Source organism: Rhinatrema bivittatum, chromosome 6, assembly GCF_901001135.1.
Source record: "Rhinatrema bivittatum chromosome 6, aRhiBiv1.1, whole genome shotgun sequence".
In the NCBI taxonomy this organism is placed as follows: Eukaryota; Metazoa; Chordata; class Amphibia; order Gymnophiona; family Rhinatrematidae; genus Rhinatrema; species Rhinatrema bivittatum.
In genome coordinates this window covers 139,113,063-139,134,311 of record NC_042620.1, presented here as the reverse complement: position 1 = coordinate 139,134,311, position 21,249 = coordinate 139,113,063, and the positions used below count along the sequence as shown (strand labels likewise).

The 21,249-nt window shown below is 38.5% G+C and overlaps 1 protein-coding gene across 6 annotated transcripts in view; it reads right to left on the bottom strand.

Moving 5' to 3' along the window:
• Positions 1–21,249, bottom strand: part of GULP1 (GULP PTB domain containing engulfment adaptor 1) — a 611,398-nt gene that overhangs the window by 115,207 nt on the left and 474,942 nt on the right. For all 6 annotated transcript variants that reach the window (XM_029605977.1, XM_029605980.1, XM_029605975.1 and 3 more), the window contains one exon: positions 2,527–2,643. In XM_029605977.1, the coding sequence (XP_029461837.1) occupies positions 2,527–2,643 (117 nt within the window). The remainder of the gene's footprint in view (positions 1–2,526; positions 2,644–21,249) is intronic.

The window sequence follows — 21,249 nt, the reverse complement described above, 5'->3', positions numbered from 1 at the left end:
AGAGGAAAATCCTCGTGTACAGCTGCTTACGTATTTTTATAATTTATTTTTATCTAAAATATTTGTTAGCCATCCATCTACCATTCTGAGCGGGTTAAAATAAAAACTCATAAAATTAAACATAAAAACTAACATATAACAAAACATTAATAAAACTGAATAGCTGTTTTATAGTATAATGGATCCAATAGGGAACCTGGCACACTAATGACAGATGAAGCATAGGTGAACAGTGTGGGAATATTTATAAAGTACCTAAAGCATGGGTAAAAAAAAAAAGCCTTAAGATTTTTCTCTAAACGATTTAGAGAAGATAAGGCCATCGCGGAAACATTAAATAATTTATTTGCTTCGGTGTTTACTGAAGAGGATGTTGGAGAGGTACCCGTACTGGAGAAGGTTTTCATGGGTAATGATTCAGATGGACTGAACCAAATCATGGTGAACCTAGAAGATGTGGTAGGCCTGATTGAATAAAAATTTGTAACCTAGATTTACAATCATCTATTGTACCTGAAGACTGGAGGATAGCTAATGTAACCCCAATATTTAAAAAGGGCTCCGGGGGCGATCTGGGAAACTACAGACCGGTTAGCCTGACTTCAGTGCCAGGAAAAATAGTGGAAAATGTTATAAACGTCAAAATCACAGAACATATAGAAAGATATGGTTTAATGGAACAAAGTCGGCATGATTTTACCCAAGGCAAGTCTTGCCTCACAAATCTGCTTCACTTTTTTGAAGAAGTTAATAAACGTGGATAAAAGTGAACCAGTAGATGTAGTGTACTTGGATTTTCAAAAGACGTTTGACAAAGTTCCTCATGAGAGGCTTCTAGGAAAAGTAAAAAGTCATGGGATAGGTGGTGATGTCCTTTCATGGATTACAAACTGGCTAAAAGACAGGAAACAGAGAGTAGGAGTAAATGGACAATTTTCTCAGTGGAAAATAGTGGACAGTGGAGTGCCTTACTTTTCAATATATTTATAAATGATCTGGAAAGAAATACGAAGAGTGAGGTAATCAAATCTGCAGATGATACAAAATTGTTCAGAGTAATTAAATCACAAGCAGATTGTGATAAATTGCAGGAAGACCTTGTGAGACTGGAAAATTGGGCATCGAAATGGCAGACAAAATTTAATGTGGTTAAGTGCAAGGTGATGCATATAGGGAAAAATAACCCATGCTATTAGTTACACAATGTTAGCTTCCATATTAGGTGCTACCCCCCAAGAAAGAGATCTAGACATCATAGTGGATAACACATTGAAATCGTCTGTTCAGTGTGCTGTGGCTGTCAAAAAAGCAAATAGAATGTTGGGAATTATTAGAAAGGGAATGGTGAATAAAATGGAAAATGTCATAATGCCTCTGTATCGCTCCATGGTGAGACTGCACCTTGAATACTATGTACAATTCTGGTCACCGCATCTCAAAAAAGATATAATTGCGATGGAGAAGGTACAGAGAAGGGTGACCAAAATGATAAGGGGAATGGAACAAGTCCCCTATGAGGAAAGACTAAAGAGGTTAGGACTTTTCAGCTTGGAGAATGGCTGAGGGGGGATATGATAGCGGTGTTTAAAATCATGAGAGGTCTAGAACGGGTAGATGTGAATCGGTTATTTACTCTTTCAGATAATAGAAAGACTAGGGGGCACTCCATGAAGTTAGCATGTGGCACATTTAAAACAAATCGGAGAAAGTTCTTTTTCACTCAGCGCACAATTAAACTCTGGAATTTGTTGCCAGAGGATGTGGTTAGTGCAGTTAGTATAGCTGTGTTTAAAAAAGGATTGGATACGTTCTTGAAGGAGAAGTCCATTACCTGATATTAATTAGCTGACTTAGAAAATAGCCACTGCTATTACTAGCAACAGTAACATGGAATAGACTTAGTTTTTGGGTACTTGCCAGGTTCTTATGGCCTGGATTGGCCACTGTTGGAAACAGGATGCTGGGCTTGGTCTGACCCACTATGGCATGTTCTTGTGTTCTTATGATTTCATGCATGATTTCATTACGTTGTTTGTGTTGTATTGCTAATTTATGGGCATCTATTGTAGCAATCCATTTAGTAGGAGACTTATGTCAGACAGAATATAAGCATTTAAAAATAAGTAAAAATAATATACAGCTTCACCTTGATACTCACCTATGACACAATATATCTGTCTACCAGTTAGGACTGCAGATTACAGATGCATGTGACCTTGTTCAGAAATGATTATTCACATTAATAGGTTTTGAGAGATTTGTGGGCTGAAGAACTAGTCATGTAGAGTGACTCAAAAAACCATCATTTCTTTAAATAAAAAGTTAGCTGAAGTAATCCTTTACTTAGTGGGCACTGGAGTAGAAGTTTAAAACAACAAGTTTACATACTATATGAATCCTAGAATTATTTGGTACAATCCTAAAAGTAGTTTTTTTCATTTAACTGAAAGAAAAAATCCTAGATGAACAGAGACCTAAAAACATACTTTCATATAAATAAATATAAATCAACTATATAGAACTTACTTTCTTCTGCAATCCAGCAATCTGTTTTCTAGTTTCAACATCTTTACCACCAGACTCCAGAAATTTTCTGTATGCCAAGTCAAATGCCTGACCAATTGTTAGAGTTATTTCTTCAGCCTTTTAAAAATAAAATATCTAAATTAGTATGGTAGGCCTATAGCACCAATTATACTGCATATTAAAAAGGGACACCAAAGAATCAGATTAGAATCTGAACTCAAACACCTACTAAACTTGCTTCAGAGTCAGTCTCTCTCTCCTCTCTTTTCACCCATAATAGAGTTGTTCTTAAATTCAGTCCCTGAGATACAGGAGAACATTTGTTTTTCAGGATAATACAAAACTATAAATAAGATGGTTCTTAAATCATAGAAAAGTATTCATGACTATCCAATTTTTTGTGTTATTTAGCATATTTATAAATTGCCTCCCTGGCCTTCCAGCGGTCACTCAGATTGTCAAATTGATAGAGAGAAACCTTTATATCCTTTTAAAGGAAATTGATGCAATTTCCTTTTTCACAGATAAATGAAGTCTATTTTAGACCAGGTTTGATTTCATATATCCAAAGTAATGAAAAATACACTTACATGCCTGAGGGAATACACAGTATAAGAAGCAATCTAAGAAAGCTCAAGGAGTGGCTGACTGCTTGACAGTTTTCTATACTAAAAATGCAGTTATGCATTTTGAGTGCAGAAGTTTAAGGAAACAATACACAATGAAGGATGAGTTACTGATGTCCACAGAACAGGAAAGAGAACTCAGGGAGATTATATCCACTGATTTCATGGAAGCAAAACAGTGTGACAAGGCCAGAGATAGAAGGATGTTGGAGAGTACAGGGAGAAGCATAACAAGTAGAAAAAAAAGGAAGTGATTATACTGTTGTAGAGGTTATTGATCGGATCTCACTTGGAGTGGTGTCCCTTTCTGACTATTACATCACGAAAAGGATATAGATAAAGTGGAGGTGGTCAGAGCTGGGGTTCTACACCAGAAGTCCTATAGGGTTTTAAATAGAGAATAGCTTGCAAAAGTATTCAACCCCTAAAAAAATCAGCAGATGTGTGGATTACAAATGATACTTACATAGATTGTTCCAGACAGTATGTTTATTGCAAGCTAGTATGCTCTTAAAGTAAATTTTCAAAGTCATAATTATTTCTCTGCATTTTTTGTAAATAAAATTTAAAAAACTGAAAAATGCTGCTTGCATAAGTATTCATCCCCTTCCGACTAGTACTTGGTACTGTAGAACCACCTTTTGCTGCAATAACAGCTTTAGGTCTGTTGGGACAAGATTTTAATCAGCTTTGTACACTGGGAGTGATTTTTTGCCCATTCTTCCTGGCAGATTTGCTCCAGGTTGTTCAGGTTGGTTGGATGATGCTTATGGACTGCAGTTTTCAAATAGTGCCACAGATTCTCGATTTGATTGAGATATGAACTTTGACTTGAGCATTACAGAACATTCACCTTTTTGTTGTTCAACCACTCCTATGTCATTTTGACCTTGTGGTTGGGATCATTGTCCTGTTGAAAGATGAACTTTCTCCTAAATTTTAGTTTTTTTATCAGACTGAAGCAGATTGTCTTACAGTATTTCCCTGTATGTTGCACCATGGATCCATCCTTCAGTTTTAAGAAAATGCCCAGTCCCATTGAGGAAAAGCATCCCCACAACATGATGCTGTTCCCACCCCTATGGCTTACTATTGGGATGGTGTTTGCTGAGAAATGGGCAGTGTTAGGTTTGCATCACAAAGAGATGAATTTTAAAAGCCCGACGTGCATTAATTAGGGGACATGTGAAGAAGTTGGGCTTGCACGTGCCAAGCAGATATTAAAAGCCACAAGAGATACATGCGTATCTCTTTCAGCGTGTACATTTCCAAAGTTTTCAAAAAGGGGCAAGGCCTGGTCTTGCAGGGGCATGGGCATTTTGGAGCGGGAACCTAAGATGTGCGTGCAAATACTGATGTGACCTGATATGTGCCAAGGCCCTCTTGTTGCATAACTTTACTTCAACTATGGATACAGTGTAGGATAACATTTAAAGAAAACTAGGCAAATCTGCATGGTTATAAAGGCTGGGGCTAAATGGGGGGAGTGAAGGCTATCAGACTAGGGGGGTTTGGGGGAACTCTTTCAATTGGGTGAACTGGGGCCGAACTGGTAAAATTGAGAATAGCGTTGGCGTGCATGCTTTTTAAAATTCCACAATTTATGCTATAGAAACAGGTTTTCTGCACACTTGCGCGTGCCCACTTAAAATTTGGTGCACATGTGCACGCAGCCAGACAGTTTTATAACATGTGTGCATATTATAAAAGCGCATATCTGGGTGTGGGCCCACATATGTGCTTAAAGGTCTGCATGCTCGCCAGTTTGAAAGTTACCATTTCTGCATTTTGAATTTTGGTCAAAAAGCTCCATTTTTGTCTATTCTGACTACAATACCTTATCCCACATTTTAGCTGGGTTACTCTGATGTTTTCTGGCAAATTCCAGATGTACCTTGATGTGGGTTTTCTTCAGTAATGACTTTTTTTCTAGCCACCCTCATGCAGGCTAGTTGTATGCAGAGCTCTTAATATGGTTGACTGATGCACATCCACTTCAATCTCAGGCACTGAAATCTGTAGCTTCTTCAAAGTGATTGTTGGCCTCTCTGTGGCTTCCCTCACAAGTCTCCTCCTTGCTTTGACGTTGAGTTTTGAGTGATGGTCTTGTCTAGTCAGTGTCTGGGTGGCATGATGTAGTTTCCATTTCCTCACAATTGACCCAACAGTGTTCATTGGGATATCCAAACACTTGGATATTATTTTGTAGCCTTTTCCCATCTTGTGCATGACTATAACTTATCTTTAATTTCCTTAGAATGCTCTTTGGTCTTAATTTTCACATCTTTCCTTCAGATTCAACTGAAGTCAGTTGGAACGGAGATACTTATGAGTTATGTTATTGTGTTTTTGTAGAGTTGGCACTTCACCTGATGAAGCCGTTGTGGCAAAACGAGGGTCCCTTGTAGGGAAGGGAATTAATCTATAGTATCCATTGGGAAGGGTGTTTACAGTATCCAGTATATGAGGAAGGAATCTAATCTCTTGAGGGTATTGTGAGTGAAATATGGTGGACCACATTTAGCATGTTGGAGGAGGCACATCGGATCATCAGCAACATTGGATATGCAGTTTTCTTCTTGTTAGGAGACTATGAAGTGGTAAAATTGTGGTTTGTGAATTTCTCCACGGGTTTTTCAGTATCTATATTACATATAAGGTTGCATTGGATCAATCTATATATTATTTGTGAAGAATGGGATAACATGAAGAGTGGGGTAACTCTAGGTTATAGTTCTGATAAGAAAAAGATGACATTCATCTATATGTTCGATGTGCTGATATGAAAGAATATCTTCATTTTCCATTATTGATGTAAAAGTGGTAACTGTCAAATTTGGTATTAACCTTCTTAATGTCATAATTAGTAGTGGTATTTCTTTACAGGTCTTAGGTTCCAATTGTTCTAATTAGTGATGGTACAATGTACAACTCAATATGTTCCAACTGTTCTAATTATTAATGGCATAATGTACAATATAACTATTTTTGTTGTGATGATGGATGTTTTTAAGGTATGAATATGGAATGAATGCAATGTGTTTTGTACACAGTGGTTTTGTATCAATAAAGTATTGTAGTTGTATTTGGATTGTATTACTTTGGTAAATGCATACAGACTCATTTATTTTAGTTGTGATTTATGTCGTGTTTGAGAGTCATATGTAATTTCACTCATATTAAGTTCACCTTTTAGGTTACTGAAAATATTTTTACATAAGAAGGGTGGTGGATGAGTGGACTTGTGCTCTCCTCGGAAATGAGAGGTGGAGACTAAAATGTTAACAGAATTGGGGATGGTAACTTTCAAAATGGCACACAGGTGCACACGTGCACTCATTCGTCAGCCCATGCCCAGGAGTGTGGCCATTTTATACTATACATATGTACAAGTGTGCATGTTATACAATAGCCTGACTGCATGCACATGTGCGCACAATTTTAAGTAGACATTCACCTGTGTGCACAAATGCTGCTTCTACTGTGTAAGTGGGGGGGATTTTAAAAGCAATGCATGCCGGCATTGGACATTTTCCCAGTTTGTTCCCAGTTTGCCCAGTTAAAGGATAGGACTTCCAACCCCCCCCCCCCTAGTTTAATAGCCTCCCTTCCCTCGCCCCCCCGTTAGCTCTGGCCTTTAAAACTCTGCTTATCGGCCTAGAATTTTTTTTATTTTACATTTTATATGTAATTCATAGCAGAAGTAAGCTACGCAGAAGGGGACCCCAGTGTGTGCCAGTGCACATAAGTATTTATGTGCAAATTTCATGTTACAGTCCGGGAACACCCTTGTCCCACCCAGACCATGCCCATGCCCTTCCGCTTTTGAAACCTTTTCAATTGCGTGTGCAGCAGCATGTATACACATATTTCTGTGTTTTTTAAAATCCACATCGTGCTTTCCGGCACGACATATTCGCGCATCCCCTAATTGATGCGCACGTCAGGCTTTTAAAATCTACCTGTAAGGATGCATGAGATAAGCACAGAGGACCTTTCATTGAAAAAAAACAAAAAAGTTGAAAGTTCTGGAAGATTTCACTACCAGCTGGGTCTTTCTGGCATACTACAAGTACAGTAATAACTAGAACTAGATATCCTAGTATAAATGCATACTCATGTCTGTATGGCAGAATGTGATGATAGAATTAGTTAGCGGTTGGGGGTCTGGCAAATTGCTAATATTACAGAAATAGCCAGAAGCCCTAGTGGAAAAGCAGGTGATCACATAGCCAGGTCTGTCTGAAAGGTTGAAATGATACATCCAGTTGCTAATTTATTCTACCTGGCAAGCTCATGTACGGAGAAAATAAGAAGTCCTAGACAAAACTCAAGTACTTACAAAGCCAGGTCTGTCTGAAAAGATCATGGGGACAAGGCAGCCAGATATTTGGGTAATAGCTGCATTGGTGTTGGTGGCTGATGATTATTGTGGGATGTTGTGTTTGGACACAGGAGGGGAAAGATGCTGACTGTGAACTAAAATAGAGATTTGGCATACTTTGCTACTCAGGAGTCCAAGAATCACAACTGAACATAATGGATGGCACCTTTTGGTCTTTTTCTGACATAATATACTATGTTACTGCAATAGAGGAATATGGCAGGGGTGGCCAACTCTAGTACTCAAGAGCCACAAACAGGCCTGGATTTCAGGAGAGCCACAATGAATATGCATGAAATATATTTGCATACAATGAGAGCAGTACATTCAAATCTATATTATGCATATTCATTGCAGATATTCTAAAAACCTATCCTGTTTGTGGCTCTTGAGGACCAGAGTTGGCCACCCCTGCTCTATGTTTAGCAGCTGGCATATAACTTTGGCAATCTGAATAGGGAAAACTAAGCAGACTGGATGGGCCAGTTAGTTTACTTCTGCCATTATAAAATATATCAGGGGCGCTCAATTCTTGAGGACCGCAAACAATGTGGTTTTCAGGATATGCCTCATGAATACCTCATGAATATGAATGAGATAAATTTGTGTGCACATTGTCTCAATTGTATGCAAATAATTCATGCATATTCACTATAGATAGCCTGAAAACAAGACCGATTTTGCAGCCCTTGGAGTTTGAAAACCTTGTACTTCTATTATGCTTTCATTTTACTTCTTTATACCTTTCATTTTCATATACAAAGTTTTTATTTTCCTTCTATTTTAGTTCTTATGAAATTTAGCTGCTAGCAGCCTGTTATTCTAAAATTATAAAGATTTGCATTGGCTCCCGATCCCCTCGCGTATCCTCTATAAAACCCTCACCATTATTCACAAATCCATCTACAGACACAACTCCAACTGGCTCGACGAGCCGTTCCATCTCACACTCTCAGACCGCCTCAGCAGAGCAAATAACATAGGAACCCTCCATATCCCATCCCTCAAGAAGGCACACCGTACTTCCACGAGGGACCGAGCCTTCTCCATTGCTGGTTAAAGACCTGGCTTTTCAAACAGGCTTACCGAGATTAGATCCCCTGCCCCTCAACCCCCCTGCTGCATCAGTACATTACCCTGAACTTATTTGTTAAGTTATGTTACATTGTTTAACTTATTATCTATTTATTCTGACCTCTTGTTTGCCATTTTCCGGCTACCTTTCTCTCCTGTTCCTTTCAGTCCCATCCCCTTTCCCTGTTTGATGTACTTTCTACCTTCAGTTTGGATGTAAACCGGTATGATGTAACCACTAATACCGGTATAGAAAAGAATTAAATAAATAAATTAAAATACTGTCCTGGCATTACAGCACTTTTTTGGTTCCCTACTGTAAAAAATAAATTGTCTTTCACATGATTATTTAATGAAACTTCCATAATTACACATCTCACTAACAGTAATGTAAAGTCTGAATCTTAGTGTCTATTTGTATTTTTTATGAAACAATGGATTTCAATAGCAAATAACTGCATCAATAATGCAAGCCTAGCTCTTTTAGGATACTATATGGTGTAGGATAGTACCATCTCCCTCTACTAGGGACCAGTTTCAAATCTCCCCCTAATCACAAAATTAATTGAGAAAGCCATACAAAAGCAACTTGTAGAACCACTTGGAGAGCAATAATATACTGTATCCATCACAACATGGCTTTCGAAAACACTATAGTACAGAGACACTGCTGCTTGCGTTAACAGATAACATCATGAGAGGGTTCGATAGTGGTAAACATTACATCCTTGTGATGCTAGACCTCAGCAGCCTTTGATACCATAAATCATGACATACTATTAAATAGACTAGGTGAAATAGGACTAAGTAACAAAACTATCAAATGGTTTAGATCGTATCTAAGTAACAGATATTTTCAAGTACAAAGCAAAGAAGTAATGTCAGAAAAGATAAACCTCGAAACAGGAGTACCACAGGGCTCTGCCCTATCGGCCATACTATTCAACATATATCTCTTACCATTATGTCACCTACTGGCGGGTCTGGGCATCACACACTACATATACGCTGACGATATCCAGTTAATACTACCCATTGACGACACAATCGAAAAAACATTAGAAATAGCAAACATGTACCTAGATATAATCAAACAACTACTAAACCAAATGGAGCTAGTAATTAATATTGAGAAAACAGAATTCATACATTTAGAACGAAAAAGGACGGAGACCGTTCAAAACCCAATTATACTCAACAACCAAAAAATAGAGTTAGCAGATAAAGTACGGAATCTAGGTGTAATAATTGACACAGAACTAAGCTTAAAACAACACATATCTCTAAAAGTAAAGGAAGGATACGCCAAACTAATGGTGCTGAGAAGACTTAAACCTCTTCTAACAACCGCCAACTTCCGATCAGTACTCCAAGCGCTGATCTTTGCAAGTACCGATTACTGTAATGCCCCCTGCTAGGCCTACCATACACGTCACTAAGACCACTACAGATATTACAAAACACAGCTGCCAGAATCTTAACCGGCAAAAGCAAAAGAGAACACATCACAGAAACCCTGGCAGAATTACACTGGCTACCCATTGAACAAAGAATTCAGTACAAAACACTATGCACCATACATAAATTAATACACAATGAAAAAGCAGACTGGCTGAACACAGCCCTTCGTGTACACGTACCAAATAGGAATCTGAGATCGGCCAATAAAGCACTCTTCACTATCCCATCAGTCAAAACAGCCAGACTCACACAAGTAAGAGAAAGAGCTCTATCCTTGGCAGGACCCATACTTTGGAACGCCATGCCCACTGAGTTGAGACTACAAAGCAACAACAAAACCTTTAGAAAAAATCTAAAAACCTGGCTTTTTAAACTAGCTTACCAAAAAGAGAAAGGAGAATAGTACTCAAGAGAAAGCAGTTACAAACAATTGAACAACAAACATGTAACCAAAATCAATGTGTAATTTTTAAGCAGATTAAGTTTCATTCTTTTAAAGCTCAACAAAAGGGTAAAGTTCAATGATAAAGGTAATCTAGTAACCTAAACTGTTACATTGTGAATTGGAAATGAATCATTACACTTACCAATTAATATTATTTACAAACTATGTTACCGACCCTCAAATGGCACCTATGTAACTTAAGATACGTTAGCTTCTTTTTATGTGCCTTAATGTAAACAGTTGTGACGGTTCTCACCAAACGACGGTATAGAAAAATGTTAAAATAAATAAATAAATACTTTCCTTTCAATATATCTTTTCAAGTTGACTGAGGGTGGGAATCTTTAGGGATTGTAAAAAACGAAACCCCAATAGCTAGTAAGGTTCCATAATTAAGACAAAAAGTAAGCAGGAACTAAACTGAAGTTGGAAAATATAATTCAAGTTATGTACTATTGGTTAATGGGGCCTGGATATTTAAAAGGCCAAACAGAATGAATCAACTTGCATAAAGCAATGGTTATGGTACATAAACTCTAATTATATTTGTGATGAATAATGCTTTTGTTATGGTAGCCAGGTAACTGATATCAACTCAAAATGTCTAAGGGAGAGGCAACAACAGGGCTGCTCTGACCCCCATGGCATATAGCCAAGAGCAGAATGGAGCAAATGTATGGTGCCGGGCCGCTGAAAAATCCTGGAACACAAGATTTTTTTATTGTCATATAGGAGCGATTTCCTGGCATGAATCACCTGCATAATCTCACTCTTGTGCGTGAAGTCTTCATGATTACTATGCACGGGCGATCAGACTGTTCCTTCTTGAGTCCTAAACTGTGTGCTCGCTCTACTCATAACGGGGCGTGCGCCGTGGACAGGCCCAAATCCTTGGAGAGCCACGATTCCAAGAACGCAGGTAGCTCTATCATCTAGTGTTTCTGGGAGACCAACACATCTCAGGTTGGACCTGTGAGAGCAATTTTCCAAGTCCTCCAGGTGTTCTGTATGCTTAGCCAGCGAGTCTTTTAAAAGCGATATTTCGCGCTAGGATGCCTGGTGGCCATCTTGAATGTTGTACACTCGTTGTTTGACCTTGGTGAAACATTTCTCAAAGCCCACTATGGATGCCAGTGAGTTTATCAAATGTTTTCTTGAGCTCAGGCTCCAGGGCTTCAACCACCGCCACTTTCATCTTGGCTATAGCTGCCACGTGCAAGGTCTCGGGTGAGCTGGCATCATCCTCTGGGAGCAATTTAGTGGGCCTGGGTTTTTATTTTTCTTTATCACCATCCGGGACAACATTTTCTCTACCAGGTAAAATCCTACCAATAAAAGCTAGTGTCAGGAAGACTGGTGAATCAAAAAAAAAAAATACAATTTCCTCTGTGGATGGGGTAGGATGCAGAGGCAAAGAGCCAAAAAGGGAGATCACATCCTACACCCTAATCAACAGAGATGAGATAAAGCTCTTGGGTAAAACTCATTAAATGTCAGTGCATGAAGTGCTGTTTGAATCCTGATATACAGTTTTATCATCCCCTTAAGTTTATGGTAGAAGTCACTGTTTCCATTTGTCTGGTGGCAATATAAGTATTCTCATTTATTCTCTCCTGAGCTGGCTCTGTAGCTATATCAAGATTCCTGAACTCACCTACAACCTGTTATGGTCCCAGGAGAGCACGCAGATTCTCCTCCTGTTAACCGCAACAATGATAGCTGTTTTCCATTTGTGGTGGATATACTTTTTAGTTCATTTTTTTTTATACCAGTATTCAAAAAAGACATATCGGTGTACATATTAAAAACAATAACATTTGAAGTAAAATATATTAACATTAATCACAACATCTAAAAGCAAATACAATAAATAATTAATAAAATACCTAAAATTAACCACACATTACTACCATTACTCTTTCCATTAATACTAAAATTTAAAGGGAACAGGAGGGGAAAGGATAAGAGAAAAGACTTTTAATTAGGCATGGCATGTTAAGACTTTTTTTTTTTTAAACTGTCTTGCGGTCTCTAAACCATCTTTTTTTGTATTTGACTGATGTAGCAGACAAATACAAAAAAGGTGGTTTAGAGAACGCAAGAGACAGCTAAAAAAAAAAGTCTTAACATGACAAGCCTATTTATATATACTAGGCTGATATTACTGGTGATGTTCTTCCAGATGTTATCTTTGAAGGCTATATATTCATTGCCTCTCGAATAAAGTACCATAGCTATCAACATTTCATTTTTTTCACTGCTAAAACAAATATGTAAAGGAGAGTATGCTATACAATCCCTACAAGAGCAGGACTAAATATTTAGCATGGTCCACATTAAGACAGCCCAGAAGGGAAGTCTGGTTCTAGGGCATTGCCTTAAGCACAGGAATAAGAGTTTGGGCCCAGCTGGGAACTGCAGGCCCCAGAAATAAAAAGACTGCTCCTTCAAAATTTCTGTCCTATTTCAGAGTATTGAGAAGGCAGCAGCTCCTACTAGAATTCTGTCCCAAATCTGAATAATAAGGAGAAGACAGCTTCTTCAATATTCCTGTCCTGAGTGTTTAACTTTGTTTCCTGAGCTCCTGTTTCAAGTCTGTCCTATCCGTAAGTGTTGTACTTTGAATTGTACTCCTGAGGTAAGAAGACTGCTTTTGTTACCACTTTTTCTTCACTGTAAATAAAGCACTGCTTTATGAAGAAAAAGCTAGAGTCTGGAGGGTTCTTTCCTCCAGCTCTACTACAGCTCAAGACCGCTTGTGCTATGTCACAAGATATTTTGTACCCTTGGCAAGGGATGAGATGTTCTGGAACCCATATGATATGGTCTTCAGAATTCATGTATTCAGAATGCTGAATGTCTTGTTTTCTTCTCTTGCACATTCCTCTCAAACTCCTAATCCACTATTATACTTACAAACTAAAGAGAATCTAAGACACATTACCACTAATTCATCCAGATGCTCCTCTCCTATCTGACAGAGAAGTCAGACAGGAAGGGATAATAGAACAAGGAAATGGAAATAACACATTACATGGAGTTACAATCTCTAAAAAAAAAAAAATAAAAAATATATATATATATATATATATATCTCAAACCCCTACTTGACTACGTTCAGATGCTCTTGTCTTCTTGCAATACTGACAGTTTTGCCAATAAAATGCTGTTTTTCTTACAGCTTTTGGCGGAAAGGGAGAGTGTATATATATATATATATATATATAGAGAGAGAGAGAGAGAGAGAGAGAGAGAGATGTGTGTGTGTCTGGTTTGCATGGAATATCTGGCAGATTTCAGATAGCCTCTGAAAGAGTGATAAAAATTATTTAATGTTGTCACAATTTACTGCATGACAACTGAAATAGCACAACATACTGTTGCATGTTTACCATGATAATACTACTGTTTTAAAATACAATGAGTTTGGCCAACTTTGTTCTCTCTCTGTCCTTCTCACAAGATAGCAAGGAGATGTACAGAAGAATTAACAGATTCAAAGGACTCTGACAGGAGCTCTGGTATGAATGCTTCTTTTATGGTACCTAAAACTGGACCAAGAACACGACTCATTTCATATAGTTCATCTGATCTAAGATTTGAGCCAGTGTCCTATAAGTGAAATATTCTGTAATGCTGTGACCATTCCCATAAGCCAACCATTCCATATGCCAACTTTGTAAATATATGAATAAATACACCCCCTTTACTGTCCATACAAAGCTGAAAATTGTAGGAAGTTGAAAGAGTTTATATAGAACTAGTCCTAACAGTAAACAATCTAATATTTTCAAAATTGTAAAATCCAAAAACATGACCTGTGAACCAATATCCAAAATGGCAGCAGCATAAATAGAACAAAATGTGGTCTTTCTAAGGCTTTGCCCTTTGCTTTTTACTCTCTTTGCATCCACCTCTGCTAGATTTGGATGAAACACCACATTATTATGTGGTCTAAACTCCTGTTTCAATGTTTAAGTTGTCCTCTGGCAAATCTGAGGAGGAAACTTCCCATATGGAATATGAACACTCTCAGTCCCGTTACTTGGATATGTCTCCAGGCAGTGATTACAGAGTGTAATAGAACATTCACATAAAATTACCTTTTATAAATGAGTGTATAAGTTATAAATCATTGTAAGGGGAAGTTATACATTATAGCAAAGGGAACAGGGGAAGCAACTTATAGGCATTGTGTTCTGCGTAACAAATATACACACAAAAAGTGACTGAGCAGGACAGATTATTATATCATTAGGCAATGGCAAAATTTAAGTATCTCCCACTATACTGCATGAATGTCCCTTATGTTATATGAATGTCCTTTCACATTATGTCATCTGTAACTGAAGCATTAAAAGAGTTGGACTTATTTTTGTCAGCCATCTTGAAATGGTTACATCATAATAGAATTAGCACTGAATGTACAAAAAATCTCAAATAATCCTTATATCAAGATGTCTGAAGAGCCCCCAATTTTTCAATTTGATATTCAAGAAAATAAAATTCAGACAGTGGTGTGCAATTTGGATGTGACAATTAACTCTAGACTATCTATGAAACCTCATATTTAGAATCTAGTGAGATCTGGCTATTATAAACTTAGAATGTTAAGAAGGTTAAAACCATTTTTAGAACCTGAGCACTTTAGACTAGTACCATGATCTTTTCAAGGTTAGATTACTGTAACTCCTAATTATTTGGAATTCAAAACAAACCCATTATAGTCCCTCCAACTCCTGTGGCAAAAATCCTAACAGATACACGTAAATATGACCACATCACCCCAGTTTTATTCAAATTACATTGGTTGCCGAAGCAGCATAGGATACACAATAAAATTTAATCCTAATCTATGGTATAATATTTAATAGTGACACTTCATGCTTAGGTTCTAGACTTCACATGCATACACCAACTCGGTCTCTATGATCAGCAAATAAAGGCTTGTTAAACTGTTGCCACTATTCAGTACGCACATATAGGAGAGGTTAGGGAGACAGCCATTTCAGACAACACCCAACAAGGCACTGATCTGTGCAGTCTGGGTAAACAAGCATTAGGGTAACTTGCTTGATGCGGCGGCTACTACCCTTAACCATTAAGCCTTAAGATTCACCTTTGATGCAACTCCAACATAACTATCTGCATCAACGGCAGGGGGTGGCAGGAAATTCCAATCAAACAGTTACCAACAAGGGCCCTGAACTTGGTGGTCAGCGAAACAGATAAGTATGGGAAAATAAGTATGGGAGCTTGCTGGGCAGACTAGATGGGCCGTTTGGTCTTTTTCTGTTGTCATTTCTATGTTTCTATATGTTTCTATGTAAGTAGCTAGTCCCATCATGTGGAATTAAATGTCAGAAATACTGAGGCTACCAGTAGACAAAAAATTGTTTAAAAAAAGGACTTAAAGCCTGGCTTTTCCACCAGACTATCAGTGAATTTCCTGCAGTTAATTGAGAACTTCAGTCAGAGTTTTTATTAACATATTCTCTGAGACATTTGTCCATAACATTTTATATTAATTTACATGTGGATTATGTGTGATATGTTTTATTTTATATCATTATTTTGTTACTTGTTTATGTTAATGTCTTATTATATTATCATGATTTTATAGATGCAGAAGATAATTGTATGTGAATCTTGCTCTATGAATATATGTAACATTCACTCTGGACTATCTAGTGTGGTAATTAATTATTTAGTGCTGGGGGAATTCTGTGCACAAAATTTTAAAATCCTGTACACAATTTTAAAATTCTTCAAAATTCTGTATACTTTGTATTGGTTAAAATAACTCAATATACATCACAGTCTGAGTAATTAACTTAAAATGTAATACAGAAAAAATATTTATAGATGAAGAGTTTTAAATATTTTGAGCAGAATTCCCCTAGAAGTACACTGTAGGAATGTCCCTGCCATCCTCTCTCCCTACTCTCCTGGCCAGACCACTTTCACTCTGCCCTCTTCGCTCTCCACTATCTCTCCCCTACCCCTCCAGGAGCAACTCCTTCCATTATCTGCACTCCGCAGGCCTCTACTCCTAGAATTTGACCATTCTTTCATACATGCTTTTACACAAATTTCCTCTGTCCCACACTTATACACACACACACCCTCACACAGGTGCCGTCCCTCTTTCACACACATCTTCATTCATGCTTTCTCTCTTGCACACACACACACACACACACCATAAAACAGGTTTCCTCTTTCCCTCTCTCACAAACATACCCTCTTGCACATAGAGACACCTCCTCAAACATGTTCCCTCTCTCTCTCTCGTATATACATCCACTCACACATGCTCCCCTCTGTCCTCTCACACACACCCTCTCACAAGCTCCCTCTCTCTTGTGCACACACATACACCTTCATATAATGTCCCGCTCTCTATTGGACATACCACTACCCCTTACATAGGCGCTCTCTCTCTCTCTGGTAAGCATGCACTCTCACAGGCTCCTTCTCTCTCTCGCACATTCATACAACCCTGCACATAGGCTTCCTCTCTCTCACTCCTTCACACGGGCTCCCTCTCATACACAAACACATACCCTCACCCAACTCACTTGCTCACAAGCTCCAAATCACACACACACACACACACACACACACACATACACACAGAATGACAGGGAGTGCCTGTCATTCTGGGCGCACACACACACAGGCTGCACCGATATCATCAGCTGTTCACTGCTCCTCGGCCATGATCCATTGGCAGCCCACTGGCGCCTCCTTCGTCTTCAACTGCTGAACATAACCAGATATTCAATGGCCACTAGATAACAGGATAAGTCTTACTTATCCAGTTATCCAGCATCTGAATATCAGACCCAAGGTGTCTAATGAAGCAATTCTCCAAAGTAGTAAGGTTTACATTTTACTTATGAATAAACATATGAGGGGGGCAAGGAGAGGATTTGAACTACTTGGGACTTTCCAATGATTGCTTGAACTTGAGAGCTATACTGGAAAACACTTCAGTTAGAGAAGCTGGCAGAGCCACTTTCCTAGTGTTTTGTCCTTAAGTAACAGAATAATTGTGTGTTTATATTTTTGTTGCAAAAATGTATTTTTTTAGGGTCAAAGTTATGGGTTTACCCAGATCTAGTAAACTTAACCAAGATTTAAAAAAAAGAAAAAAAAAATGTCTCTCTCTCCATGAAGAGGCTCTTGCCAATGGTGCAGAAACATTTGTACAATTTCCTTATGTTTTTAAATTTTAGATATTTTCTCTGAGCCCTGCAAGTACAGTCTTTTTCTTAATTCTAAGTAATCTACCTTGTAAATGGGCTCTGACCGACGGCCCGCAAATGCGCAGTAGAGAGCAGCTCTACCGCGCATGCTCGGGCAAGCACGTCTGTCAGAGCGGAGCGTGACCTGCTAAAAAACATGGCGCTGGGAGGAGCAGTAGCGGCAGCGAGGAGCAGTTCCGGCGAGGAGCACTACCGGCAGCGGCGAGGAGCGCGCGAGGGAGGGACCCCCAGGGATCTTATGTCTGCGCCGTCCATGGGTGACTGAGGGGGAGGAGGGGAGTGACTGAGGGGAAGGGAGGCGTGACTGGGGGAGTGACTGAGAGGAGGGGGGACAGAGGGATGTGAGTAAGTGGGAAGGGTAAGAAGGTGTGGAGAAGAGAAAAAGAGGGAGTGGAGGAGGGCTGAGGGAGAGGGAAGGAGTCGTGGATGAGTGAGAGGGGATTGGAGGGGATGAGAATGAGGAATGGCATTGAGAGAGGGTGGGGAGTGACTGAGTGAGGGGAGGGAGGCAATAGGAAACAGAGGGTAAGACTGAGGGGAGGGAAGGAGTGAGTGACCGAGGGGGAGGAGGATGAGTGACCGAGGTGAATGAGTGAGGGAGAAAAAGTGTAGAAAGGTGCTGTGTTCGAAAATGGACTGAAAAAAAAAATGAATGTAGCCCGTTGTTATGGGCTTAATGGCTTGTTTTTAAATAACAGAGACAGGAATATGGTGCCTGTTGATATAGGAATGATGGAATTATGTCACTTAACTTTATTATGAATAATATAACTATGCCATATTATTATGTCTTTACTCCCCACCTCCAGGGTTTTTCTTTTCTTGGATTTATTCTTTGTTGTGGGTTACAATGAATGTATTAATTGTTTTTTTTGTTTTATTTCTGTATCATGCACATTGCTTTTTTTTTTTTTTTTTTACCTAGGAAGTTTTTGTATTTAGGATAATCGAGTTTAATTAATCTATAATTACATTCAAAAACACATTTGCCCTCCTCCATGTGCTATATTATAGGTGAAAACAAAAATGAAGCTATAGTGAAATTTGCAATGCCATTACATTACAAATGATCTTCTATGATAGCAATTTAATCAGATATAATACAGAATATTAATATTAATTTCAATAACCCAGGTGGCTGCAAAATGTTTGTAATGAAAAGGGGGTGACTGAAGCCTTCACTCCCCAAACAATATAGACAGTGCGTTGGTAAAATATGGCTGTAGCTTTTATTGTAGAACTGATGTACAATAATATGGCAGGGAGTGTAATCACCTCAGGATCTGGGGTCCGCCGCAGCCAAGCAAAGGCCTGTCCTACTGAGAGGTATCCCTCCTGGGCGTTCAAAATCTACCTGCCTCACACAAAGTGACTGCCTAACTGATGGGGGCGTCTGGACTGCCGCCACTTGGGGCCAACCAGCCCTGACAGCAGACAGCTCCCTAGCGCATCTAATCTGATTTTACCATAAGCCCCCTAGGTTTTACCCTCAAATTATCCATGGGTAAAAGATAATTCTTGATTTTGGGGGCCCAAAAATACCCTCGACTTATACATGAGATCGACTTAAACATGAGTATATGCGATACCTCCAAGTTTCCATGCACATGATGATACTTCTTTCAAAGGAAAGAATGCTCTTAAATGAGGTGTCATGGGATAAGAGTGAAAGATGGAAGATTCAGGATTATTATGTAGAAAGAAAGAAGTGGATGAATGGAACCGCATCTTCCTGTGGAAGTCCTGGAGACTAGGATAGTATCTGAATTCAAGAAACATGGGATAAACACAGAATCTCAGGGAATGGTAGGGATGGTAAAACTGAATTGTTAGTGTGGTTGGGAAAACTAGATAGGCTGTATATGTCTGACATATAACCACTATTTTGCCAGCTAAGCATGAGCTCCTAATTAGTACACTTCATGCCCTTCTGCTTTTGCTCCTCAGGGTGATTAGAGCGATTAACCATGATAACAGAAAAAAATATTCATATAAGATCATGGGAAAGAATGCTGCACAAAGAATGACTGAGCCAAAACAAATGTGACAGTTGAAGGCTAAAAACTAAATTCTTCTTAAGAGAATTTTCCCTTGATGATTTGAACTGGAAACTTTCTGAACTTTGTACTTTTACCAAAATGAAGCGGATTTGTTACTTATAGAAAAACAAAGCTGTCACAGTACCCACAGGCTGTGTGTAAACAAAGCATAATGATCAGCTAAGTGTATACAGTAAACATTTTTGCAAACATACTGTAAAGAACTGCCACCACTTACTGTGCATATATTTCTACAACATTACTCTACTACTTTTTTTCTTATCTAACATTTGGGTACTGAATTTTCTTGCCTCACATTTATTTTCTAGCTGGTCTGAAACATAGAATACAAATAATGTAAACATTTAACAGGGGCATTAGAATTCTCTTACTTTGGTCGGTAGTCTAGGCAAGATTTTTCTATACATTGGGACCAACTCTTAGGTCTGAGACCAAGTATTAAGATTTCTTTCAATAAGAATGAACATGTTTTGTTTTATTTTGCAATATATATGTACAGTGCTTTGATATTTTTAAAAAATTACAGTAAATTAAACTAATCTAAAAAAATTCAAAGCAGCATAAAAATTCTGCTTTTCTTTCTGATGGGGGGGGGGGGGGGGGGGTGTGTGGATATAAATAGGGACACAAAGTCCCACTGCTAACCAACTTTCCCTGGACTTCTGCTTCTTGATGGGGAGTGAGGAAAGGGGAAGAGGAAAAAAAATAGCTCTTTTCATTGTTTACTTTTGTACTTTGTGTTATTCATGAAAATAATCTAATTTTGATTCTTGATGGATTGCTGCATGTACAGCATTTAGTTGCTTTGGAACACTGGCATAAAATAAACCTTTATATCATAACTGTAGGGGCTAAGCCCTACGACTTTCACCTACAACCCAGAAAAGCATAGAAGTTATGAATACTCTAGCAATTATTCAAAATACAAGTGTCAGTCATTTTTAGTTGGAAACTTAAATAGCAGATGACTTTACAACTCCATTGTATCTCTGAGCTCCTCAATCTCGCTCCACATGTACCTGTGAGGATGTATTAGACCCTTCATGAAAGGAGGATACATTAAACTATAAAACAGGAGTTACTGGAAGAAAAGATGACTGATAGAAACTAAGATAGTCACTAGTGGAACTACATTTCCCAGCTTCACCTGGAACTAGTCTTTGAAAGAACATGAACAGGAAGGTGCCGAGTCAGGATGGCAGTTTCACAGCAATAGACTAAGAACATAAGAAAATGCCATACTGGGTCAGATCAAGGGTCCATCAAGCCCAGCATCCTGTTTCCAACAGTGGCCAATCCAGGCCATAAGAACCTGGCAAGTACCCAAAAATTAAGTCTATTCCATGTTACTCTTGCTAGTAATAGCAGTGGCTATTTTCTAAGTCAACTTAATTAATAGCAG